This window comes from Gadus macrocephalus, chromosome 15, assembly GCF_031168955.1.
Source record: "Gadus macrocephalus chromosome 15, ASM3116895v1".
NCBI lineage: Eukaryota > Metazoa > Chordata > Actinopteri > Gadiformes > Gadidae > Gadus > Gadus macrocephalus.
The window spans coordinates 710,508-737,067 of NC_082396.1; the positions used below are offsets into that span (position 1 = coordinate 710,508).

Consider the following 26,560-nt stretch of genomic DNA (forward strand, 5'->3'; position numbering starts at 1 on the left):
CTCGTATCATACGTAGTGTATGTGAAGAATCCGTGTGTGTGTGTGTGAGAGAGAGTGTGCGTGACGGTGTGTCTCTTCACTGCTCCCAGCTTTGCTCCAACATCCTCCGGATCACTCCATGCCGTCTGGCCGCTTCTCCATAACGGCTGATTCACGCTCGCAGGTAATTCATGATTCCACACATCAATGGTGTGTGGCGTCCTTCCACATACGCGAATACGGGAAACCTTTGCTGTTGGCAACTATTCTTAGGCGTAAGGCTCTGAACACATAATTGGATTAAACTCACACTCGAAACCAGCGACAGGTCAGACGAGCAAGCCGCCAAGAGCTGTTTGGTTGGTGACAGATCTCCTCCAAGTGCTACCAATGTACCTAATCCGTGTGATGCCTAACAAGGTCCATTGGTACACGAGTAGGGCTGCGCGACACAGGAGCGGTCCTGTCCAGAGGCCTGCTTGAAGAACAAAAACATCCGAGCAAACGAGTGGATATTGTAGCCTGTGTGCATATAAGGCTACTGTCCCATAATGATCATAACGATCCGGGCTCTCTTCGAACAAGGGGTAAGGAGCTGTAGTCTTGCTGCAGTAGTCCTACTTCATGGGACATATCCATTCCGTGCCCAGGTATATAGCATGCGCCGTTTTTCCTCGTATTGCCCCCGAGGTATCTACGCCGCTCCTTTCACGGGATAAGAATAAATAAATAAATACATTTAAGTACCGTTTGTGGGCGCAACTGCAACCTAAATTATTCAGCTTCAAGTTAAAGCAATTTATACAATGCCCTTAGTCATTCTGATCAGTCTTTGCAGTGCATGGATTTTCTGGAAACCGTCCTTCTTGTAACCTGCGATTGTGTTGAACTCTAGGTGGTAGTCTATAGTAAGAAATAGCTTAGCGTATAGTTTTCTGCATAGTCTGTGCATGTTGTGGGCAGCTGCGATTAGCGCCCTGATAGGTAGGCTATGGCCACAATAACCGTAATGTGGGACTGGGTTTAGAAATATTTGGGGGAATTTAAATATTAGTATTATGATGCATTATTAGTATTTTGAAATCCTGATCAGTAAAGCTTTGTGGATTTTATTTTGTAAATAATAGTTGATGATGATGGTGATGAAGATGATTATAATTTTTTTTGTGTGTGTTTTATGGATTGCTCTGCAAAGTGGTAACGGCATTAAAATGTATATTATAGAAAGAGGGACACCAGAGCAGAGTAATTCAGAGTAGTATAGTAGTTGTAGTAGTAGTATAGTAGTGAAATGTGACTGTATATGTAGACGTATAGTATTAATAGTCATATAGTACTTTCATACTGGTAATAGTCATAGTAGTATTGTAGATGTTGTAGTCGGTAGTCAAAGGACTATTATGAGTAGTAATATAGTAATAGTAGCATCAATAGTGAAGTATAGTAGCAGTGGCAGAAGTCGTTTGCAGGGATAGAAGTAGTCATAGCATAAATAATTAGCGTTGATCTAAAAGTAATATGGTAATATCAGTAATCAGGCTAATTTTAGCCTGATCGTTGATCTAAAGTAGTATGCTCTAAACAGCATATTACTTTTAGATTTACACTAATACTATTAGGCCTACTACTGGCCTACTGCATGGCTACTACCGTCCAATTTGCCAGGTGTTTGACCTTTGTGAATGGTAATGCCTTGAAGGTTAGTATACAGGTTAGATAGATAGATAGATAGGTGATGAATGGCCTACGAAACACAAAGCAAAACAATTTGGCAAAATGTACTTTCTAATCCCTCATGTTCACAAAAAAAAACAGACATGAGGTAAGTTGTGATCCAGAAGGCATGACAATATTTTCTGTATATATTTGATCAAAGTTTATTTCGATTTTCTGACCATGCGCCAAACCATGACTTTAGTAGCAGTTAATAGCTTATATATATATAGATAGCTTATTATAGACCATATAAAGCCCTATAGACGGACGGACGGACGGACGGATGGACGGACGGACGGATGGACAGACAGACAGACAGACAGATTGATAGAATAAAGTGAGTGTTGCATAATAACATAGAAACCCAGAGATACACACAGACACACATATATGGACAAATATGATTGTTAGACAGACAGCCATATAGCTAGATAGCTAGATAGCTAGATAGATAGATCGATAGATGGATAGATGGATAGATGGATAGATGGATAGATAGATAGATAGATAGATAGATAGATAGATAGATAGATAGATAGATAGATAGATAGATAGATAGATAGATAGATAGATAGATAGATGAACAGATAGATAGATGAACAGATAGATAGATGAACAGATAGATAGAGCCGATCCATCGATCGACCAATAGATAGACAAGACCGATGTGATAGAAATGGGCAAGCGTCGGTGGGTGTGTCGCTGCTGATGACGTAGAAGGGTACGCATGCCCTCTGCAGACAGCGCGTACGGCCTGCTGTCAGGCAATGGAAACGTAGCCACTTGAATCTAGTGAGGTCATGTTTTCGAGCCGAACAACGGACTAAAAATATATTTGCAGACGTTAAGCCAATTTATTTGCTTGAAATAAGATAGCGGTGATTAATCGAACCGTGGAGAAAGCAGTGCTTACATTTGACGACAGAGGTAAGATCCAGATCGCTGCCTCTTGGACATGCATTGTTTCGTGGTGGGGGAGGGTCGTATGTGCATGCTACCTTTCCATGCATTTGTTGTCTAGTAGGGTGTTAGCGTTACAGCCTTTATAAAATATGTTCATTTCACGACCAATAAACGTTGTAGTGAGTTAATATCACGACGTGTGTGTGTCGTGGGACAATTGTCGGCGTGTGGGTTTTGGCAGGCCATAATGTAGCCTAAAATCGATGGGAATTGGCTAACTTCATAATATCATAGCTGCCTTTCATTAACATACGTCTCCGAATCGTTGAACTGGAATAGGTGTCGACATTCAGGCACTATAATGTGTTATGAAGCTGCGATTATATACATATAAATAACAAAAAAATATATTTTTTTCGTCCATTACGTGTGTTTATCGGAAAGGGTCGTGCAGCCAAGGTTAAGGCATTCGCACAGAATGTTAGGTCGGTATTGATCCTCCTCCCCCCCCCCCCCAGCAATGTTGGTCCATCAGGGCTGTTGGAGATGTACAACTGCACGGCTATTACTTTGATTTCCATGTCGGCCGTGATAATTATCATCGACCATAAAGATGGGGAGACTGATATCCTTATTTCGCTGTGTGGAAATATTTTGAATTCCAGAGTAGAAGTCTATGCAGGTCGATCAAATAACAAGGGGATTTCATAGGCCTCTAGGATTAAGTAATTCATGCGATTACACACGGCATGTTTTCATATCGGATGTTGGAACAACACACGACATGTTTATCAGTAATATAGGGTTAATGACTACACATGATCATTATCATCATGCCTTAATAAGTGCGCTGTGAGCATAATTTTGTAAACCCATGATTAGGCCTAGCAAGCCGGTGTTGACACTGCATAGAGGGGCCCTCCTGTTCGTTTTTTCTGCTCCTGATGAATACAACAATATTTAGATTTATCACAGCAGGCCCTGTTCTGTATTTATTACCCCCGCCTCCCTCCTCACGTTGTATTGACAAGATCCAGACATTTCACTTGCACTTACTCTGCCTTTGCTGCGTTGGTAAGCAACTACTGGGCTTTTTCCAATACCGGTAATTAGTTGAGAGAATTCTGTTTATGCAGCAGAATATTCAACTGACCACAACGCATGTTCTGCAGCTGTGGTTGTATGGAGAAAAGGCAATAGGAGTCTTTAATGAACTATAGTGTAATTTATAAGAAGGCCATCCAAAAATTATATCCCACTCAAACATTATCATGAATATTATTACATTATTGGACAATGCTTAAAGGGACACTGTTTAGGAATTCTCCCATCTTGTGGTAAAATAGTATTTTGCATTGAAAGCTTTTTGAATTTGCCGGTCACGTTGCCTTTTTAATGCCCATTTTCGCTTTTTTGGCAATGAGGATTCCTTCTCCTGTGGCGCGGCATAAGTATGATCTTGCATTATGAACGAAAGTGCAGGCTTTTAAATTTGACGGGGCAGTGCCAAGCTTGTCTCACTGAGCTCCTTCTACTTTTCACACTGGCTCTGAGCGAAAACCCGTTAAGCCGTAGCTAGTACCATGTAGTACTAAATGTCCCTCTCGGACGTTATAGTTTTTCATAGTCCGGAAGGACATTGAAGCCTTCTTAGGACTTACCCATTCAATGTCAATACAGATAAGAAATTCTTCGCTCAGGAGGATAAATCAGATTATTTGCAGAGGCAATGTTACACCAATGAGGACATATGAGGACACTACACAGTGTCCCTTTAAGGGGACACTGTGTAGTGTCCTCTTTAAAGGCTATGGACAGTGTCCCTTTAAAAGGACACTGTGTAACCCTTTAAGGGACACTGTAACGTTTTAAGTATTGTATTATCTAAAAATCAACGTCTGCATTTATAAATATGTCCTCATTGGTTTAAGATGCAATAACTAAACAATTCAAAATGTACTCCCAAAAGTAGTCACAATCCAACCTATTTACCTTCATTCGCCACTAAACAATAAGCTGTGTTGGTGATGGATTGGTAAAGGCTCGTGACATTGATGTGCGATGTTACGTGATGTCCGAAGCTGACAAACGTTCCCCCTGGCTGTTACCTTCATCATATGGCCCTTGTCTTGGGTTTTGTAGGGCTGCTGGCTTATGGTCATCTTATGTTGCTTGGAGGAATGTTAAAAGCTTTTATAAAGTAAAAGCAGGAGGCAAGAACATTTCCCCCCACTCATGGTCGCAGAGCATAGCATAGGATGGGAGTGCTTGCCAATGTTCGTTCCCTCGTCAATTTGTCTCTAATTGTGCTTTAGTCGTGCTTCTTACCCAACACCTGGTGATCCCCTAGGGGGGGCAGCACCAGGGCAATTAAAAGAGCATCTTTCGCAGGGTGCCCTGTGTGCCAGACCCCCCTTCCCGCCCTCCCACCCTGGTGTCACCTGACCCAGTTAGCATGTGGCTGTGGAGGACCCGCTCCAGGGGGACCTGGCCAGCCCTTCCGGGCCACGGTCCAAACCTCCCAAACACTCGGGCATTAGGCCTCATCATCCTCCCTGGCTTTGGTTTCCATCGTGTGACCGAGGCATTCTGCGAGTCGCCTTTCATATGATGAATTGGAACCTCAACCCCCTACCACCTTCTCCAACCACACACGCATACACACACGTATAACCACGGACACACGCACCCCCCCCCCCGCCCTGCCTCCAGCCCGGCAGGGCCTGGCGTCCAGGCGTCCCACTGCGTTAGACCCCCAGAGGGGGACCTGGAGCCATGTGATGTTATGTTTCAAATGTTTGGCCGCTCCACTCAGCAGATAGTGATATACATCACCTGGGGGGGGGGGGGGGGCTCTAGACTAGGGCCCGACCGATATTGATTTTTGAGTGCCGATGCCGATTATTTTCAGAGAAAAATTACGATTACGATTTAATCGGCCGATTTAAAAAAAACAAAAACAAAAAAATAACATATAAAACGTAGTTTTTGATACCTTAAATATACTTTAAACACTTTTGACGAATATGTGAATTGAATGCAGAACCTTTGAGTGTTTTAGAATACATTTACAGTCAAAAATGAGTGTAATGTAAAATGTAAAATAAATAACTAACTCCCAATGTGCTGCGCTCGTGAGCAGTGACTAACACGTGCGTGCTGAGCAGTATGGTCTCACCGTTAGAGTCTACAGTGTAACAAATTAACATGGCCTGGGACCTAAAGAAAAACAGGCACAACATGCTCAAACAACGCGTCTTGTGTACATTGGTGAGGTGAGCGCGCAGCTGCCTGAGCAAGCGTGCTTTCATGTTGTACGGTAAAATTCAATCTCCTCTTTTTTACTCCAGCTAAAGTTGTTAGTTAGCAAGGCGAGTAGGAGCGCAATCTGCAGGATACTAATCGCAATAACATTTATAAAAAAAAAAATAAAAAAAAAAATCGGTTGTAATCAGCGTCTTTTTGGCCGATGGCGATTATTTTCAAAAAGGCTATAATCGGCCGATTAAATCGGCAGGCCGATAAATCGGTCGGGCCCTACTCTAGACCCCTACCATCTGACCTCTGAGGCTGTGATGACGGCAGTGAAAGCTGGACTCATGATGTATTGTCACACAGAAAATTGCGATCTGCAATGTGATTGTTGTTTTGTTGTTTTCGTTTCTTAGCCTCATAATGAATGTTCTGAGACAAACCCCCTTTTAAGGCAGATGTATGTACAATAGATACAACTGTTTTAGATGTATGTTCAGTCTGAGTCTTTGTTTAAATAATGGTTCATTTTCTACCGCACAAAGTGGCATGTGATGCGTGGGCTTATTTATCACTTTGTATATTTTATTAAAATGTAGTCTTCAGCTAAAAATATTGCGATATCTCATTCATACGATCATTGGCACAGCCTTGCCAACGTCTTATTTTATTTATTTTGTGTTTCTCCCCCACCCCCTTCTTTTTCACACAGAGGAATCTTTTGGATGCACAGAAAGCATTAATAGAAGATTTCACCATGAACAAAAACAAGAGAGAAAAAGAGTTCTACAGCATAGATGTTGGGGATTCAACGTTTACAGTTCTGAGGCGGTATCAGAACCTCAGGCCTATCGGGTCTGGAGCGCAGGGTATCGTGTGGTATGTGTTCCCTCTCCTCCTACTCATCTATGTATCTGGAGGTTGTGTACTGTATGGGAGTGAAGCCATATAAATATTTTAGCATCAAGTATTGTATAGTATAGTATGTCTTGCCTTGCTTAGTGCAGATGTTTTCTTGGGCCTTGACGTTTTTCTGTTGTAGTTTCATTTGGGATTTTGGATTATCTTTAAGGTGTAAAATACCCTGCTGAAACAACAAAACCTCTGTTTAGTTCCCTTTTGTGCGTGCATCTTTCTGTGTGCATTGTGTGATTCTTTGTCGCTCCGCTCTGCAGCTCTGCATACGACCAAAACCTTGAACGAAATGTTGCCATCAAGAAGCTGAGCCGGCCCTTCCAGAACCAGACCCACGCCAAGCGCGCCTACAGAGAACTAGTTCTAATGAAATGTGTCAATCACAAAAATGTAAGTGGAGAAAGATGATTTTTTGGATGAATAATTCAGTCATTGTAGTTCATGATGACCCAGTTACCCTGATGCACGTTTTCCTCTCTCTATAGATCATCGGTTTATTACATGTATTCACTCCACAAAAAACATTAGAAGACTTCCAAGATGTGTAAGTAGCCATATACTGCATATTTTTTCTGTGCTCATCCATATGTATATAATATGTTATATATAAACGTTAAAGTGATGTATATTTTAAAGGACATCCATGAGAATCTCACAGGGCATCGTAGGTTTAAATCCAGTAGAATAACCTTTAGGATGGGGTGGAAATAGCCCTCCCCCTGTGTGTGTGGGGAGGGGGGGTTGCGCTTGCGTGCATGTGTGTGTGTGGTCACACATGCACTGTTGTGTCCGTGCCCCTCTATGTGTACTGTATGTCCTTAGTTTTGTCCCAGATCTATCTGCACATGGCTCGGACACCATTTTGAGTGCGCCCTGTGCCTCCAGGTACCTGGTGATGGAGCTGATGGACGCCAACCTGTGCCAGGTGATCCAGATGGAGCTGGACCACGAGAGGCTGTCCTACCTGCTCTACCAGATGTTGTGTGGCATCAAGCACCTGCACGCCGCGGGCATCATTCACAGGGTACCCCTTTACCTTCAGGGTACCCCTTTACCTTCAGGGTACCCCCTTACCTTCACACTCTGACTGGCATTAGGATCATACCCTGGGTATGACCCCCTTTACCTTTAGGGTACCCCTTTACCTTCAGGCTCTGACGGGCATTAGGATCATACTCTGGGTTCTGAGATGGATAAGTCGTTTGCTGGCAGAAGGGAGATCGGTCAAGGCGTCTGATCCCTCCGTCACTTGTTTCAAAGTGCCAGCTAGCGTGTCAACAGTAACATAGCTCTGTACTAGCATATAGGCACTAGTACGGCCCATGTGTGAGCAGCAGTACCTACTTGGTGATGAAATAAAAAAAATGATGTGTCTTTTTTTGATAATAATATTTGAAATGAGGTTAGCACCAGCAGAAGGGCTTCATGATTACCTAGATTAACTGTCGGTTCCAGAAGCCATTCTGCAGCCTCTCGGAGCGTCCATCTGCACAGAGGATCTGAGTGTCAGAGCCGTGTCAGAGGTGTTCGTACCGGGCTCGCTGTGCGGAGGGCTTTCCCACGGAATGGGAAAACAGAAATACCAGCAGGCATCCACCATTTAAACATGGTCCACCATTTTAATTCTTTATTCATTGTTTACATAAAAACAGTTCATATACTAACAGTCAAATCACAAATATTTGCTTTAAGGGCACCTCTGAAAACTGAGTTTTGTTCATCAGTATTTCTACGATATAATTACGTATTGTATGATCCTAGCATTAACTACCAAACACCATTTCTGACGCCTTGGAAGAGCTGTGCACACTGCACAGTTGTGGCCAGTTGATAGATAGACAGACAGACATAGGAAGGAAAGAGTCTTCACATGCAAGTAGCTTGGCCCATTGTGTGTGTGTGTGTACATAATATATACTCAAGGTGTTTTAGCTGAGGCAGGCACAACTGCAAAATGACCCCACAGCAAAAGAAAAAAAGAATGCCGGAAATTCTCCTTCAGAAAACGTGCTGGAACTTATTGACGTATCGAGCTCCGTTTCACCATAAAGTAATTTAAAACCCCCAGGAAAAACAGCGGTGACAGAACGGACTGCATCAAACGGGAGGCGGTGGACCTCGCTCCGACGAGATCGTCGTATTAGTATGTCTAGCATTCGGGGTCGATGTTTGTAGAGCTCAAACACCGAGACTTGAGCGAGGACTCTCACATTGGTGCGGCCGCAAACTGCATCAAATCAGTATGCATGTCATTACACCGGCCTCCCACACAAAGAATAACAAGATGGCAGACAGCAAGCCGATAGGAAGTATAAGTATTGTTACACTGTACTTCTTATTGGCTGGCTGTCAGCTATCTTCCTATATTTGTCAAACAACCTCCTTTTTATTTACTATCCTAAATAAATCCAGCCACCTCTACCCAGAATGCTAATGGACTCAGGGAAGGTACTCAGTATTTTCAACCTCGTTGTGTGTGTTTTCTCTAGGATCTGAAGCCCAGCAACATCGTGGTGAAGTCCGACTGCACCCTGAAGATCCTGGACTTTGGTCTGGCCCGGACCGCCGCCACGGGCCTCCTGATGACCCCGTACGTGGTCACGCGCTACTACAGGGCGCCGGAGGTCATCCTGGGCATGGGCTACCAGGCCAACGGTCAGTATCTCCCCCTCCCTCCCAGCGCATGAGGGGGGCTCTACCTCCCTACATCCCCCTAACCTGGATGAGTCCACGGGGCTTTGATTACGAATAACACCGGCCTACTTTCCCCCTCTCTGATTAAAACTCTGTGTATCGTTCTCGACTGTTTCCTCTAACACTGCACACACTCAATCAGCTGCAGCGCGCTCGCTGCGCCTGTGAACCAATGGGTGATGTCGGGATATCGTTTTATGTAATTAAGTGTTGATTTTATTTATAGAGCTTACGTTCCCCACTAATGCTAAGTAGCGCTTCCTAACCCGCTGCTGTGGCTCTCTCGTTTCCCGGGCTCGCCGCGTTCCACCCGTCTAGTGGACATATGGTCTGTGGGCTGCATTCTGGCAGAAATGGTCCGCCATAAAATCCTCTTCCCGGGAAGGGACTGTATCCTTGCGCCTTTAAGATAATTATCTTCCGAGAGAATCTTGACGCCGTTAACGTTCTCCTGGGTCTTTGTGGCCCCCTGTGCCACTCTGCTGCGCCGCATAGTCTTGCCTGTTCTTTCCTTTTAGATGTCGGTCGATGCTTGGCACCAACACTATATTACTTGGCAGGCTTGTGGCGTTTGTCATTAACCAGGCCGATATCATTACTCACGTCGGGGCCCGTTGCGGGTCAGGCTCGTCGCCGTCGCGCTGCGCCTCCAGACGAACCCTGCTTCCGTTACTTTCTGTTTTCACCGCTGCGGCGTTCCCACTCCCACTCACTCATCCTCGGCTGATTTCCTTTGATTCATTCATATTTGTTTTGCATGGCGTCCATTGTCCCTCATTGCCATAATTTCCTCTTGTGTCCGTCTTATTTTGTGTTTTGTTTATTTTTTTCTTCCTTTGCTGTCATCATCTGCATGTTGCATGCCCCCCCCCCCCCCCCCCCCCCCGTCATCCCTCCTCTGGGCGGCAGTGGACGTGTGGTCAGTGGGCTGCATAGTGGCCGAGATGATCCGGGGCAGCGTCCTGTTCCCCGGCTCTGACCGTATCCTTCCCCGGCAGCGCGTGTCACTTCCTGTTTGAAGTGAGCCCACGCACCATCTCACCTCCCTCTGTTATGAAGCTCCGGTTTGGTCCCAGTCCCATAAGCAACCTCCCATACGTCATACCTCCCATACCTCCCATACCTCCCATACCTCCCATTCCATACCATCCCATTCCATCATTTTGCCCTTTTTACACTCATCCTACATAGCTGTTAGCTAGCCTAGCTCTCCTCAAGTCAACCGTTAGCACTCATCCTACATAGCTGTTAGCTAGCCGAGCTCTCCTCAAGTCAACCGTTAGCACTCATCCTACATAGCTGTTAGCTAGCCTAGCTCTCCTCAAGTCAACCGTTAGCACTCATCCTACATAGCTGTTAGCTAGCCGAGCTCTCCTCAAGTCAACCGTTAGCACTCATCCTACATAGCTGTTAGCTAGCCTAGCTCTCCTCAAGTCAACCGTTAGCATTCATCCTATATAGGTGTCAGCTAGCCTAGCTTTCCTCAAGCCAACCGTGAACACTCATTCTACATAGCTGTCAGCTAGCCTAGCTCTCCTCAAGTCAACCTTTTTTTTTAACACAAAAATTATTATGCTGAATGTAAATAAATGTGTGCTTACAATCGAGTCATGCTTTAGTCGAGTAATAGACGGCTAATTGATTTGTTTATGCAAAAACACACATTCCAGATTATTCGGGTATGTTTGACGACGGGTGTGGTAGTTTCTGTGGGCGGGGCCTGCAGAAGGGTACAAAGGGGCCCTAGTGTGTTTTCCTCAACGCTGGAACCCTCCAGACATTGACCAGTGGAACAAGGTGATCGAGCAGCTAGGCACCCCCACCCAGGAGTTCCTGATGAAGCTGAACCAGTCGGTCAGGACCTACGTGGAGAACAGACCCCGCTACGCCGGCTACAGCTTTGAGAAGCTGTTCCCCGACGTGCTCTTCCCGGCCGACTCAGAACACAACAAACTCAAAGGTAACGGGGTCGCGCTATTGGGTTTAAAAATCGGTTTCTGTGGGCATATCACACCTAAAGATTTATAATAATTAACTATTATTAGTTATAATATAACGATGGTTATCCACAACTGATTGGGTGGAATAAGGGGCCCATATTATGGGATTGTATAATGTATCATAGGGGTGGTTCCCAATTTGAACCTACTTACAGGCATCTATGAGCAATGTAATCCCTTCCCGTTCCTTGATGATAAGAATCTGTATTCACTCGCTTTGAATGCAATTGTCTCATAAATGATTAAATGGTAATAACATCCGTTTTGTACCTCTTGTCCTTGCAGCGAGCCAAGCCAGGGATCTGTTGTCCAAAATGTTAGTTATCGACGCCTCCAAGCGCATCTCTGTAGACGAAGCCCTGAAGCACCCCTACATTAACGTTTGGTATGATCCGGCTGAGGTGGAGGCGGTGAGTGGACCACAGACCTCGGAGAGTTCTTAAAGCGCCTCATGAGTTCATGTCACTGCCTAATTCAAATGCATTGTAAGGAATTGTCACCAATGTATTTTCCTTCCGCTTCATTCTGTCTCCAGCCCCCGCCAAAGTTCACCGACAAGCAGTTGGAGGAGAGAGAGCACACGGTGGACGAGTGGAAAGGTGAGACGACACGCCTGAAAAAACACTCCCTACCTTCACTTGCACTCTCCCTGTCCCAGGTCAGGCCTCAGCGCACACAGTGGGGCTCAGCCTCCCAGCAGATCAGGGGCTGAGCGTGTGGGTAAATATCTGCAGGGTGAGCTCACCCCCCGCCATGGGGCGGGTGATAACGACCGTCCCCTCGTGTCTGTGGGGCCACACCAGCCAACGGTACCCCGAATTAGAAACCCAGGGATTCCCTGGACTCCACGCGATGCCCAGCCTTGAGGACCTATTCCTCTTCCGTCCTGACGTCATCGTTCCACCGTTGACGCCTTTCACTGTGGTACCGCTTCACCCGTACATATTCATGCTCACAGCCCGCAAACCCTGTCCCTTGTTCCTCCCTGCTTTCAGATCTGATTTATAAGGAGGTTTACGATTGGGAGGAGTGCACCAAAAACGGGGTGATCCGAGGCCAGCCCCCACCTTTAGGTGAGTCATCCCTGGGAACGCGGAGAACAGAGAAGGCTGTTGCGTGGTGCCCCTCACACCTGATCCTAATGTATCGGGATCCCAGCTGGGATGATGCATCAGACGATGGTAACGGGGGAAATGATGTCAGCAGCGTCGGTGACGTTGAGGTAATGTCTGCAGAGGTGGCACGCTGCCTCACACAGGGAGCAGACCGATGTTTATCACAGGATGACGAGAGGTGGGAACAGCAGCCGCTTCTGACCGGGCTCTATGTAGCCCGGATGTTGATATATGATCATGTTTATTAGGAAATAGCCAATCGTGACGGCCCTCCTTTGAGTGGCCCTGGCATGGCGTACTGCAGCAGCGCGTTGGTGAAGGACGGCCCTGGAAGGCACTACAGGTGTATCAGGTGTGTTCCCTTGTTTTTCTCGCAGCACAGGTGCAGCAGTGATTGACAGCTCCCCACAGCCCGCCTCCTCCTCTTCCTCAGCCAATGACGTCTCGTCCATGTCCACGGACCCCAGTGACCCCAGCAGTGACCCTACCATGACCTCTGACACAGAGAGCAGCCTGGACAGCCATACCTCCCTAGGAGCTCTGGGCTGCTGTAGATAACAATGAAACACACACACACACACACACACAGGTGTGCACACGCACACATACACATGTACACACACATGCAGTAAGGTACAAAATATCTGGAGTCCACTACCAAACTGGTTATCAAATATTGGGGCAGTGAAAGGCAAGCGTCAGTAAAAATAAATGCAAAATGTACAGCATTACGGATAATATCTGGTGATGTTGCAGCATATTTCCAATTTCCCTTTCAAATAAAAATATTTGAGAGATATTTAAATACATTAGATGCATGTTTACAACTTTTTCTTGCTGGAAAATAATCTGATTTGAAGACACTAGAGCGGCATGTCTGCAGAATACAGCGGTTCCTTTCTGTGCTATATGTGTCGTTTATATCATGCCTGTATCCAAACTCCGGAGAAGGTGAAACATTCCCAAACCCTGAACATTTGCTCCATCTTGTTTGAGTCAAAAGCTTTCCGATTGTAATCGCAAAGTAAAAAATCTCCATGGGGATAATTGCTACTTTACCTCCGAGGGAGTGGGTTACCTAATGTTTAATGAATGTACATTTACTAAATGGGATTTGAAACTCTGCATTTTATTCAAATTCTCATCCTTCTCGCTTTGTTTCTCTTTACTTTGTGTTGTACTGCTGAATTAGAAACCCTTTTAAAGCCACATTAATTGACCTCTGGCCACTAAAAGGCAGTCAGTACTCTCCAACCCACCGTGAACTAACATGAAGCTCCAGAACAACACGTGAGTCCGCTGCATCATGGCTGCCATGAGAACCCACTAGGGCTGCAGCTGGGATGATGACTCTGTTGTTGGTAGTGGACCCAGATATTCGAATCTCGCTGTAAACACAAACGATAAAAGAAACCACCAATACACTAGTGTGATGGGACAGGCTTTTGGCCAATAAAACCTCTTGTTAGCTTTTAGAGATATACTTTTGATTTACAGATAGTTTTTATTTCCCTGTCCCCCCATACTGCTGTAAATGATTGTTGTTTGAAATTATTTTTTTGCTGCGAAGAATTGAAGTATGTTTTGATGTGACTTTGTGATGTATGTTATGGAAGGGAGGTTTTTAACTATACTGGAAACATTGCTGTTTTTAAGCTACTGATGTACAGAAGATTGCCGTTTTACCGTTAGCTTCTAAAGATGAATCATGTTTAATATATTTTTTGAATTGTTAGTTTAGCATTTTTTTTTATTGTTTTTAGGGACTGAATGAATATGATACAACTGGTCAGCTCAGAAGGCCAAGCCAGGCACCGGTCTCACTGCAAATGGATTTTATTTAGCTATTTTCTTTGCATTTCTTGTAGAAAGTATATTTCTGTCCTTCCAGACTGACTTTTTTCATTGGCTGTTATTATTTTGATCTCCACATCCCAGATCAAATGATTGGTGTCCTTGGCCAGAGGCAAACTTTATAGATCCCTGCTTTTTATCCTGGTTCCTTATTGATTATCTAGCTGTGGGGTAGATGGAGCCAGTGTTTCTGTTGGACGAGGACGAACAGGGTGAATGTAGAAGAGACACAGAGTATCGGGCTGCAACTTCATATTTGCTGGTCCTGGAGGCGTGGGTCTAAATGGTCAGTTTACTGTCATGGCAGGTTTCTACGTTTTTCTGTCAGTTCATTTGTTAAATATGTTTATATTTTATTTGATTTAAGTGGCCTTACTCCAGTCAGTGGTTTTCTGAGAATGCCCTCCCTCTGTGGTGTGTCTTTGGAAGTTCTACCTCACACACACACACACACACACACACACACACACACACACACACACACACACACACACACACACACACACACACACACACACACACAATAATAATAATTCACCCTCAGTTCATGCTTCAAAAGGCACACACATGACAACATACACACGTCATCTGAAAAGATAGTGAAAACATTATTTTTCTTAATTTGTGTATTTATTTATTTATTAATTTATTTGAAGCTAGGGGGGTGGCTGTATGTAATGCACATTTAATTCAAAAGTACTGTTTATATGCATTTTTGTTTAGTTTCATTGTTTTCTGTGCAATATGATTTATATAATAGTATAGATCGTAGGTGATAAACTGTATATTTTACGGTAAATGTATATGTTTTCTGATAGTCAGAAAACCCTTTGCTACCTGCCATGATTACCTTTTGGATGTATTTGATGGCTTGATTTCAAACCCACTCTATTGCCCTCATCATGGCTGGACAGTTTCCCATAGCAACCAGCACCCAGAATGCATTTGGAGAATTGTGACGCATGGCTGACATTTTCTGGACCGAATCTGAATGGTTGAGTGTGGCTTTCTCTCATCATTTTGCTTTTAATCCATTGCCTCCAAAAAGAAAGTAAATTGGACGTATACCAGTGTTCCTAAAGTTTTCTTTGAGCAGATTACATTTGGCTTCAATTTTAAGGCTTTGAGGACTTTTGAAAAGCAGTGTTGTTTCCCAGAATAAACTAAATGGGACTACATTTCTCATGTCCCCCTGTTGGAAAGGGACTGGTGTTGCATATATCGGTTTTCAAGTAAATTCGTTCAAGTTAAAGAATCGTTAGTTTCGATTAACAGCTGTTTGGCAAATCTTGTGGTGTATCATTGGCTTTTCTGGTCTGTATGTCAGTTGTACAGATTATGTAGGGAATCCAATCCAGTGGCAAACACTAATCCTCACATAATAAAAAGCCATTCAGACATTCAGGACTACTAGGATTCAAATCTTTTAACTAGATAACATATAAAATGTAAAATTTGACTGTAAACAGTTGTTTTGTTTTAGTGTTTTCTGATAAGGCCAGTTGTGTACATTTTGATCTTAAATTGCCTCACTATCAGACCGAGTGTAAACATCCGAAAAGGAAACTTTGAACCACCTGCGAATAAAAAACATTGAATTTTAATCTCTTATAGCGTATTGTTTTTATTATTGTTGCATTATTAAAATGTGAAAATGAGTAGGGTTTTGAACTCGACACATATATCTGCAATTCAGATCTGTCCTATATCTATCATAAGACATGTTCTTGGCTGAACTTAGTGATTCAAGATGTTGACCAGTTATGGAATGGTTAATTTTTTTAACATAAAAGCCATTTGGTCCAGATGGGTTCTAGTTTGGCACCAGCTATGGCCAGGGTTTTCAGCTGCATCTGCAAAGAGGGACACAAGTAGTAGTAGTAGTAGTAGTAGTATTAGTATTAGTAGTACTGGGAGTGTTTGGTCTTAAGATCTTTGGGCCTAGCCACCCTTACCAAGGAATGAACCACCCCAGTCCAACTCAATTCGCCAGATAAAGATTGAAGGCAGAGGTTTCTTTTTCTAGCTAGTCCGAGCAGTTCCAGTGGTTAGGTCCCCTAGAGTCTGGAAGAAGTCCTCCATCTCCTTCTGGAGAAGAACGTTCCGGCTCTCTGCATCCTGATGGGCCCGCTCCGAGTTCCTGAGCCGGATCTCCAGCATGTGAAGCTTCTTCTTCTCTTGGTCCAGTTCCTCCTCCAGGCTTCCCACCTGGCATTGGTATCTGGAGCAGGACTCCTCCAACCTCGCAGAGACACAGGGGGAGAGAGTTAGCATACGCAGTGCAGAACAGCACTTTACATCAACGTGAGAAAGGTGGATGACCGCTTGAATACTTGCGAATGCAGCTTTCGTAGCTGATCTGCTGCATTTTCAGTTCTTGCTTTAGATTGGACAACAGCTTGGCCAGATCTTCGTCAGTGCCCAACCCTTTGCCGTCCTCCTTGACGTCCGCGTCCTCCCCCCCACCTCTGGTGATGTCCGCTCCGGGGTCCAGAGGGGTGCTGCTCTGCGTTACCATGTCCAAGGACTTCACGGGGACTGGCTTTGACCCCTGGTCCCCGTCTTCCGGATCTGTCAACGAGATCTCATAGGACGTCCAGATGGTCGAGGTGTCGGAAGGCAAGCTCAGACTGGACGGAGCGACGTTGTCGTAGGCGGAGAGTCTGTGGGATTGGCCCAGCGAGCGGTGGGCGAGGGGGGAGCTCGCTGGGGAATGCAAGGAGTCGCCCAGAGAGGTTTTCTGGGGGTCTTTCGGCGAGAGGGCGGTGTCCTTGAGGAAGAGGGGCGTGTCTTTAAGGGACAGAGTGGAGTCTTTCAGTCGTTCCCCAGAGGAGGACGTGCGCCTGTGAGCTCTCAAAGAGGAAAGGCCGTTCATCAGCCAGTTGCTCCCGCCGGCTGCGGACACGTCGCCCGCCGACCCCCCCATCTTCCCCCTCGGGGCTCCCGATCCAGCCCCCCCCGCCCTGAAGGAGGTTCTCCAGGACGGCAGGGCCTTGGACTGCTTACTGGGGCTGACGGGCCTCCCGTCACTTTTAATACCGGCTTTCCCTTCCGTCTTCTCCGCGGGCTCCTCCCCCGGCTTCCCTCCCTCCCCGTCCTCCTGGGTCTGGGTGGGGGACGTTGATTCTGTCACGTGTTTGCCATCAACAGACGGAGTGCAGGATTCCTGGCTTTGGTCTTTCGAGGTGTTGGGGTCCAGTGCCAGGGTGGGGCTCGTTCTCGGGGTGCTGTTGCCCTGGGATACCCACTCCACTCTGCCGCGTGGCCCAGGGCTGGACCGTGTCTTTGTGGGAGCCTTGGGTTCCTGTTCAGCCTCTTTCTCCTCCCCTTGGTAGAGGCAGGCGTGTTCACTGATCAACACTGTCATCAGGTGCTGCACCTGAGAGCTTCCTGTACAGACACATTGACGAACAATCAGAGGAATACACTAAGATTTAAAACTTGGGTCTTCATTCCCTTAAAACCAAAAGTGAAAATACGTTTCTGTCCGTGCAGCCATCTCTAATACACATCATGTCTCCGTACCCTCCATCATAGTCACTGCATCCTCCACTCGGGGTCGGAGGATGTTAGGTCCAAACACAGTCGCCAGGTTCTGAACACTCATCTTGTTTTCGTTGGAGTGGGATTGAACTTCATCCAGGAACCTGACCAGACAGAAACCAAACATTGTCTGACTGCAAGGAAAAATACCTCATTTACTGATCATTTCCCTGGTTCTGAGTACACAAATTGCGATCGGAGCCATTGGCACAGTATATATCAGACTCCCTCCTAATGAATAGAGGGACTGAGTCACTTTGTTGGCATTGTGTGAGCTGGCTCGGTGGACCCAGCTGTCTTTCCTTCAGGAACAAATCGAAGATATTAATAGAGATGTGGGAGGAGGACAGCACATGCAATCAATCTGGAGGGGCTCCAATGCAGCATGACATCAGCATGAACGCAGCATGTAGGTGTGAGGGAATATATGAACTGTTGGATAACGATGTGATGATGAAATCCAAATGTCAAATGCATGAGGAACAATATTTTCCCTTTATGAACTCTTATTAAAGGTTTATTGATGTCATTACCTCTAGCATTATACATTGCTTCCTACAAGAATAATGCGAATTAGTCATAACATCAACACTGTCTTACCTGCAGACATATTTGAGGAGGTTGTAATTCACCTGAGGCAGAGCTTTCACCTGCTTGCTAAGTTCCACGATGCCCTGAGATATGAGAAAATGGTTAATTTTGTTAAATTATCAATCCTAAATAATTTATTGGTGAATAAACTAGACTTTTACCAGCCCCCTATCCTTGTTAAGTAGCTGAGCACAAGACAGAAACTGGGTGTATTTAGAGAAGGGGATCACAGGCTCCGGAAGCTCGCGTATGTACAGCTTAAGCAGTGACGCCACCGTATGGACATCTGTGGTACTGTGGAGGAAAGAAGAGCGCATCAGAGAGGATGTAATGAATTACCCAATACACTCAGATGGGCGCATAATGCCAATACGCGCTATAAGACCCATCATTCTCCTTGCCTGTCGAACTTTGGCTTCTCGCCGCGATCGAAAGCATCCTGCAGCTCTCGCACGTGATTGGTGGGTCCCGGAGACCTGAACAACCCCTCCTCCTGCAAACCGCACTGACGTATCAAAGACACACACTGCTCCACCAACACTGGGACCAGTCGCTGGGGGTCGCACTGGCTCTCACACAGCATCGTCTCCTCCAGATGCTGACCGAAGACCCCTGGGGGGCCCACAAAAATGCACTCCAGTTCCTCAAACACACTCCAGTAAATCACTCAAGGTACCCATGCTCGTAAAAAGCATGTATTCTCAGTTTGCTAAATGCTCTTGTTTTGAATAGCTGCTCTATCAAATTAAATTGCGAATTTCGAGATAGGACGAGAGAATATTAGCTTACCACCCCCGAGCCGGGACCAGACGGCCCTGCGGATGCTTCTGACCCAGTCCTCCATGTCGCTTTGGGAGTTAGCCATTAGCATGAATGACTCGTGGCTAACGCCCGTTCGATCCTTTTCTCCCCCGTTTCCTTCAGGGAAGAAAAATAACATGGGATCGATGTTATGGAGAAAAGTATGTGAAAATCCGTAGGCTACCGCGGCTGATGATTGTAGTTAACAATTGAATTTAGAGCACCTTTCAAGCAATGGTGAGGAAATTCATAAGAGAAAAAAAGGAGTATTCATAAAATAAAGAATGTTTTAATATACATTCATGGTTTAATAACAGCATAGGTATCGGGTTTCCTCTCTCTCGGGTATAATTGCTTTGGATTTTGATGACCTTATTAGCTCCAGGACCCCTGCCAGGTTCAAACCATCCATCAATCAGCCGCCCGCCCGCCTCCAGCTTTGATACCGCTCCTAGCATAGCTTTGAGCCCACTGATTTGAAAGTGCTGACCTGATCTTTAATAGTTTATTTTACAAGGCTAAGTTTCGACTCAAGTGTCTTCTGTGGGGTATAATTACACTCTTGAAAAACACCAGGGCGTGTGTTCCTCTGGTATATTTCTATATTTCCTCTATTTTCATTCTGAAGCTGTTTGCTTTTTACCTTGCTGTGTACTTCAGAGCAGCTGAATTCGTAAGCACTGCACCGCGCTGGTGCAAACTGAGCAGTTGTGTGCGTGAGAAATGACCCAGAAAGTCCAGAACTCCCCGTGGACCGCAGCAACTGCACCAAGCTCTCATTCGTTCTCACTTTCCTCCTCTTCTGTTCCCCCTCGTTCTCTCTTCACTCCTGTTATTTCTCTCGCTCTCGTCCTCTGCGAGGGGACATATGCAGAATCTATGCTGCTGAAATGAACTTAAAAAACGCCTTATGCTCCATGAATACCACCCCGCCTTTACAGGCACCCAGAGACGCAGTAAAAGGGACGGAGTGTGTTGGTGTGTGTACCTGTTCTTCTAGGCAACGTGAGGGTAAAGGAGCCTCTAAAAGAATGTGTTTTCCTTCAGCGGTGGATGAATGTAATTATTCACTGTTTCACGATGCCACGCTATTGGCAGATCAGTGTCCACTCCGCTGTTACTATGCCAACCCACCTGGAACGATCTCAAAGAGGTGTCGGCCAGGCTCGTCCTGATTCGCCGGCAGCTCGTTGACCTGACTGGCCTGCAGTGGAATGCAGCCCTGGAGATCATAGAGGAGGAAGAGGAAGGAGGAGGTTGAGGGGGCGGGTGGAAGACAGGTCTTCCTTCCTTTTTTAGGACATTTTCTGACCCTGAAGTCCCCCCCCCCCCCCCCCCCCCCCCCTCAAATAAATGAGCAACCTTCACTAAAGCAGAACACACTAGTGCGGATGTAGAGCCACAAAGGGTCCCGCCCGCTCATCAATTACTGGTTCTGGATCAGGACATGTGGTGCATGTAAACCATTATGGATTCCCGGGGTCTGCGGCGGCTGCGGCGGCTGCTGCTGCTGCTGCTGCTGTCTGGGCAGCGGTCCAAAGGACCGGAGCCCAGAGATGATGGAGGGAGGAGGAGGTGACTCAGGGAAACATCTCTCGCTCATCTATTTACCCTAACGCCCCAACAGCTTCCCCTTGTCCACTTTGGTTTCCCTCCCCACCCCTTTCCCCAGGGTGGGAATAGGGTGGTGGTGGTGGGGGGGGGGGGGGTCATAGGTGACAAGCTAGCAGGGAGGAGAGATTAAGGCTTCTCGTATTCTCTCCATTCAGAATACAAATTAAGAGCAATTACGTTTATTTAATATTCCACAGAGAATATCTGTCTTTAGTCCCAAAGGCACAATATGAATGCTGCAAAACTATAAAGCAGTTATGGGAGGAATTGTGAGCCATTTTAGCCTTTATCTTCTATTATTATGTGTTTATAATAGTATATATTTTGAAAGATGATACCCTTGATACCCTTCACAAACTAAATGAAGATGGTAGCAGGATGGCAGCAGGTCCTGTCGCGGGCTCAGCCGTACAACAGAACCCTGAGGTGGTAACGAGACCAGGGGACACATGCTAGACAGCGCTAGTTGTATATCTGTGTGCTTCACCTGGGCCTTGGCCTCCTCCTGGTCCTTATAGAAGTAGAGAGCTTCAGGCCTCAGCACGAACCAGCGGAGCTGCCAGTTCTTCATGATGCTCCTCTGTCTCTTCAGCCAGCCGGCCTTCAGCGCCCTCTCCTGGTCTAGAGGAGAACAGGGCCTGGACAGCCGAGACAGCTCCCCCAGAACCATGCTCTTGGACCGGGCTGGATGGATACACACACACACACACACACACACACACACACACACACACACACACACACACACACACATGTCCACGCCCCGATCACACACACATACACACACAAGGAAAATACAATGCAATCTTGTGAGTGCATGCATTGTCAGCATGGATGGTCCCAGTGGGAATCAGACCCCTCACCACGGAAGTGTTAATGCCATGCTCACCTGTAAATACACAGCCCAGGACAAAGAAACCAAGAGAGAGCGAGAGGGAGGAAGAGGGAGAGAGGGAGAGAGAGAGAGAGAGAGAGAGAGAGAGAGAGAGAGAGAGAGAGAGAGAGAGACAGAGAGAGAGAGAGAGACAGAGAGAGAGAGAGAGACAGAGAGAGAGAGAGAGAGAGACAGAGAGAGAGAGAGAGAGAGAGAGAGAGACAGAGTGAGAGAGAGAGAGGGAGAGAGAGAGACAGAGTGAGAGAGAGAGGGAGAGAGACAGACAGAGAGAGAGGGAGAGAGAGAGAGGGAGAGAGACAGAGAGAGAGGTATAGTAGGAATAGAACTATACATTAACAAATTAAACATGCATCTATACATTCAAAATAAACACGTAGACAATAGACATACACACGCTCTAAGGAGACACCTATATAGGGTGGCTCATAGCCGCACACACTCCTATACATCTTATATCGAGTCCTGGGGAACGGCACAGGGGGTATTTGCTTGCTGCATTGTTTTACACAATAGATCCTTATGGCTCGGATCAGGTTGTTTTACTCCATCGGAGCGTATCCATCATACAGGCCGTGATTAAAAGCATGGATTTTGCATTAGTATGCCTGGGACAAAACGTCTGAGCAGACCCGGTGACAGCATAAGGATCCCCAGAGAGTTAGGGCGGGGAGATAGAGAGACGGAGAGACCTCAGAGAGAGCGGGAGGAAAGAGAGAGCGAGAGGAAAGAGAGAGCGAGAGAGAGATAGGAAGAGATTGGAAGAGGGACAGTGGTGAGAGAGAGAGAGGGAGAGGGAAGAGTGAGGGAGAGGTATATAGAGAGAAAGAGACTGAGAGAGAGGGAGAGGGAGAGGGGGGGGAAAAGGAGAGAAATCAATGCTTTTTCTCCCTTGTTAATTGCGCCTCCCTTTCTGCTGAGGACAGCAGGGAATGTATTGGAGAGGAGCCTTGGCATGTCCTTCTTTATAATGTCTCTCTCTCTCTCTCCCCCTCCTGTTTCCTCTCTCCCTCACTTATCAGCTCTTTCTCTAATCCGCTCATTTTATTCTCTCTCCCAGACCCCACCTCCCAGCCCTCCATCCCTGCCCCGCCTGCAGAGTCATGATTGCTGGGAAGAAGAGCAGAGCGAGCTCTGTGCTCATTAACCGTGACAGTTACTGTATGCAGAGAGAGAGAGAGAGGGAGAGGGAGAGAGAGAGAGAGAGAGAGAGAGAGGAGAGAGAGAGAGAGGAGAGAGAGAGAGAGAGAGAGAGAGAGAGAGAGAGAGTGAGAGAGAGAGAGCAGAAACACTCTAGCAGGATGCTGTTCATGCAGATGGACAAATATTACAGTCAAGATGGGAATCACAGGAGGCAGCCTACTCCTGGCCAGGCACTTGCCTATTTGAACTACTAAACAAGTTTTACCAGTTTCTGTTATGCCACCCCTTGTTTGGTATTAATTCATTAGCTGCTGTAAAGATCGATCTACTAATAGTAATGCTCCATACTCCCCCACCCTTCAATCAACTCAGGTCTGTAATTAGCATGGGTTGGTCGCTTTTAATGACTCGATACCAATGCATTCAATTATAATAATACATAGTATAAAGTATATAAAGTATTAACTCTGAATTGGTTCTTTGTATCACCAAATGTGTTATATTGTGCGATATTCTGTTAAACACCTCCAATACACAAACTCTGACAAGATGGAAGACTTATACATGCAGATTAATTAGATTTATGCCAAGATTACCTTGATTAAATTAATCAGACAATATTTGATCAATTAATCTGGCATCCAAAATGAAAATATACATTATTTGCCTTAATTACAAAATAACATTCCTCAAGAGTGCAAGATAAATGTATTACGTTGTAAAAGCCTAAACTATAATGAACTGTACCAAACAAATTGTATTAATACCACTACATCTACATTTAAAAACCGATAAAAATGATGCACATACTTTATTTTACTATTACGGCCGCTAATGGAATTTTGGCCCAAATAAGACTATAACTTTCCCATCTATGATTGATTAAAGCTTAGGAGGAAGTTATAAAACGTTATGAATATTTTATCATTCTTCACAGCTTTTCATGAAACTTGCTCCTTTGGGCAAATTACTACTCCTCAAACCTCATTAACAAATTTCTTGTGAGCTTCCATATTTAGAACTGTAGAAGACAGCTTCCTCATCTTCAGAAGCTGCGGTCACAGGACCACCACGTCTCCTGTTCCTTTATGATTCAGGTCAGACAGATAACGCTGATGATGTGGTTTGTGTTGAACTCTGAGAGACACAGAGTGAGTCAGAGAGAGAGAGGGAGAGAGAGAGAGAGAGAGGGAGGGAGAGAGAGAGAGAGAGAGAGAGAGGACGAGAGAGAGGAAGGGGGAGGGAGAGAGGGAGAGAGAGAGGAGAGAGAGGGAGAGGGAGCGAGAGAGAGAGAGAGAGGGAGAGAGAGAGAGAGAGAGAGAGAGAGGGTTGTGTATTACAGGGTCAGAGTGAAGCAGAACAGGAAATCTAATCAAAGGAGAATAGCATTATGGCGATGAGAGATGAAGAGGGGTGGACTGCACGTGGCGTGCACACTCAAGTGGTTGCTGCACTCCCTGACGCCGTCGTGCACAAAGAGAGGGAGGGGAGGTGGTGGAAGGAGGGGTGAGCTGGTCATTGTGCCTTACACCATCTCCTCTTCGCCTCATCGCAGAGACCTTAGCTTGCTCTGACATTGTGCAGCAGAGTCACACGCACACACAAAAACACACGGATGCACACGCACACACGCAAATGCCAGTGCACACACACACACATTCACAAACATACACGCACACACGCAAGTGCACACACATACACATACACACACACACACACACACACACACACAAGTGCACACATACACACTCACTCACTTACTCACTCACACACACTTATATACACACGGATGTACTGCAACACACACACACACACACACACACACACTCACCCATTACATTACTTCAGTTAAAAGCTTTAACCTCCCTGCCTTAACAACACAATTAGAACATAAGACAGACCCCACCACACACACACACACACACACACACACACACACACACACACACACACACACACACACACACACACACACACACACACACAACACACACACACACACACAACACACACAGTGTGGCAAGACCCCCACCTAGAGACAGTCTCAACCCCTCTCTCTCCTCTCCTTCAAGATACACACACTATGTCCGGTGAGATTTATTTATTTTTCTTCACATATACTGTTAATCTGTGCCTCCATATTGGTCTCACGGCGTTCGTCACGTGACCCGCATACCCGCGTGCTGGCGTCTAGACCAGTAGAGTTTGTTCGACCGTACTGGAGAAACTATGTTTGACACCCAGCTGTTGGGATTTACACACACTCTCTCTCTCTCTCTCTCTCTCTCTCTCTCTCTCTCTCTCTCTCTCTCTCTCCCTCTCCCTCTCCCTCTCTCTCTACCACTCTCTCTGTCTTTCTCTGTCTCTCTTTCTTTCTCTCTCCCTCTCTATCTCTCTCTCTCTGACTCTCCCTCTCTCTCTGTCTTTCTCTGTCTCTCTTTCTTTCTCTCTCTCTCTGTCTCTCTCTCTCTTTCTCTCTCTGTCTCTCTCTCTCTGACTGTTCCCCTTCCTCTATGTCTCCGTCTGCCTCTAATCCCGAGTCCCTCACCTGTTCGCGGCACGCGAGGAGTAACGGATCGGGACCCATGTCGGAGCCCGGCAGGCTCCTGGTGGCTGCTGGGCATGTGGCCGGAGACCAGACCCAAATAGACCGAGAACAGGACAGCCCAATCAATACAATGTCATCACAAACCATCGCCGCTCAATCTGACCGCTGAAAACACTGAGTCTAATCATCTACCGGCGCCGTGCCATGACATCATGTATCTGAAGTTGTGTTCCGTAAAGCGCCCGTAAGAGGAAGCTCATAATTGGCCCATTACGAGCCTCAGGACAATTGCCATTGGGCAGAGAAAGGAGAAGAGCAGCCAGGTGGTTCTGCTCTGAAACACTCTGAAGGACATCACTGGGCGGTCGTAGCAATCACAATCAGCTGTAGTGCAAACAACACGGTGCCATTACTGTCATAATGTCACTTTAGAGAGAGAGAGAGAGAGAGAGAGAGAGAGAGAGAGAGAGAGAGAGAGAGAGAGAGAGAGAGAGAGAGAGAGAGAGAGGGAGAGGGAGAGAGAGAGAGAGAGAGAGAGAGAGAGAGAGAGAGAGAGAGAGAGAGAGAGAGAGAGAGAGAGAGAGAGAGAGAGAGAGAGAGAGAGAGAGAGAGAGAGAGAGAGAGAGAGAGAGAGACACACACACACACACCACACACACACACACACACACACACACAGACAGAGGATATAGACAGACAGAGAGACAGACAGACAGAGAGACAGACAGACAGAGAGAGAGAGAGAGAGAGAGCAGGAAACATGTAGTTGTCTTTGTCTGAATTAAGACAGACAGAGAGAGAGACACACGCACACAGAGAGACAGAGAGCGAGAGTGAGAGAGAGCCGGTGAAGTGAGCGATCCAGATGCTGCACAGAGGACGAACAGAAGGAGATCAGAGGAGAGAGGCTGGGAGCCGGCTGAAGGAGGAGAGAAGGAGTAGGAGACACTGAAGTGTGTACTAACAGAGAGAGAGGGAGGTAGAGAGAGAGAGAGAGAGA

At 46.1% G+C, this 26,560-nt stretch overlaps 3 protein-coding genes across 8 annotated transcripts in view; 1 reads left to right on the forward strand and 2 right to left on the reverse strand.

The window, feature by feature from the left end:
• Positions 1-134, reverse strand: part of ptpn20 (protein tyrosine phosphatase non-receptor type 20) — a 32,207-nt gene extending 32,073 nt beyond the window's left edge. Inside the window, exon 1 of the mRNA XM_060073806.1 lies at positions 1-134. The gene's annotated coding sequence lies outside the window, so the exon portion shown is untranslated.
• mapk8a (mitogen-activated protein kinase 8a) lies at positions 22-14,961 on the forward strand. Of its 5 annotated transcripts, none has more exons than XM_060073484.1 (12): positions 22-163; positions 6,563-6,729; positions 7,026-7,155; positions 7,251-7,309; positions 7,651-7,789; positions 9,255-9,420; positions 9,778-9,849; positions 11,237-11,419; positions 11,745-11,869; positions 11,995-12,058; positions 12,455-12,532; positions 12,957-14,961. In XM_060073484.1, exons 1-12 carry the CDS (start codon positions 119-121, stop codon positions 13,130-13,132), a joined length of 1,404 nt encoding a protein of 467 aa, XP_059929467.1. In that variant the 5' UTR covers positions 22-118; the 3' UTR covers positions 13,133-14,961. The 5 variants fall into 5 exon arrangements, with proteins under 5 accessions (XP_059929467.1, XP_059929468.1, XP_059929471.1 ...); XM_060073485.1 differs by lacking the exon at positions 9,778-9,849 and adding an exon at positions 10,369-10,440; XM_060073488.1 differs by having other exon boundaries at positions 12,952-13,115.
• arhgap22 (Rho GTPase activating protein 22) overlaps positions 14,858-26,560 on the reverse strand; it is a 12,666-nt gene continuing 963 nt past the window's right edge. The window contains exons 2-10 of one of the 2 annotated variants that reach the window (XM_060073482.1): positions 21,465-21,661; positions 20,498-20,585; positions 19,352-19,480; positions 18,964-19,174; positions 18,724-18,856; positions 18,572-18,645; positions 17,954-18,075; positions 16,762-17,818; positions 14,858-16,670 (exon numbers count right to left, since the gene is read on the reverse strand). In XM_060073482.1, coding sequence (XP_059929465.1) covers positions 16,451-16,670; positions 16,762-17,818; positions 17,954-18,075; positions 18,572-18,645; positions 18,724-18,856; positions 18,964-19,174; positions 19,352-19,480; positions 20,498-20,585; positions 21,465-21,661 — 2,231 coding nt within the window. In that variant the 3' untranslated portion in view covers positions 14,858-16,450. Of the gene's footprint in view, positions 16,671-16,761; positions 17,819-17,953; positions 18,076-18,571; positions 18,646-18,723; positions 18,857-18,963; positions 19,175-19,351; positions 19,481-20,006; positions 20,417-20,497; positions 20,586-21,464; positions 21,662-26,560 lie in introns of those variants that run through there. The other variant, XM_060073483.1, reaches the window with a different exon arrangement.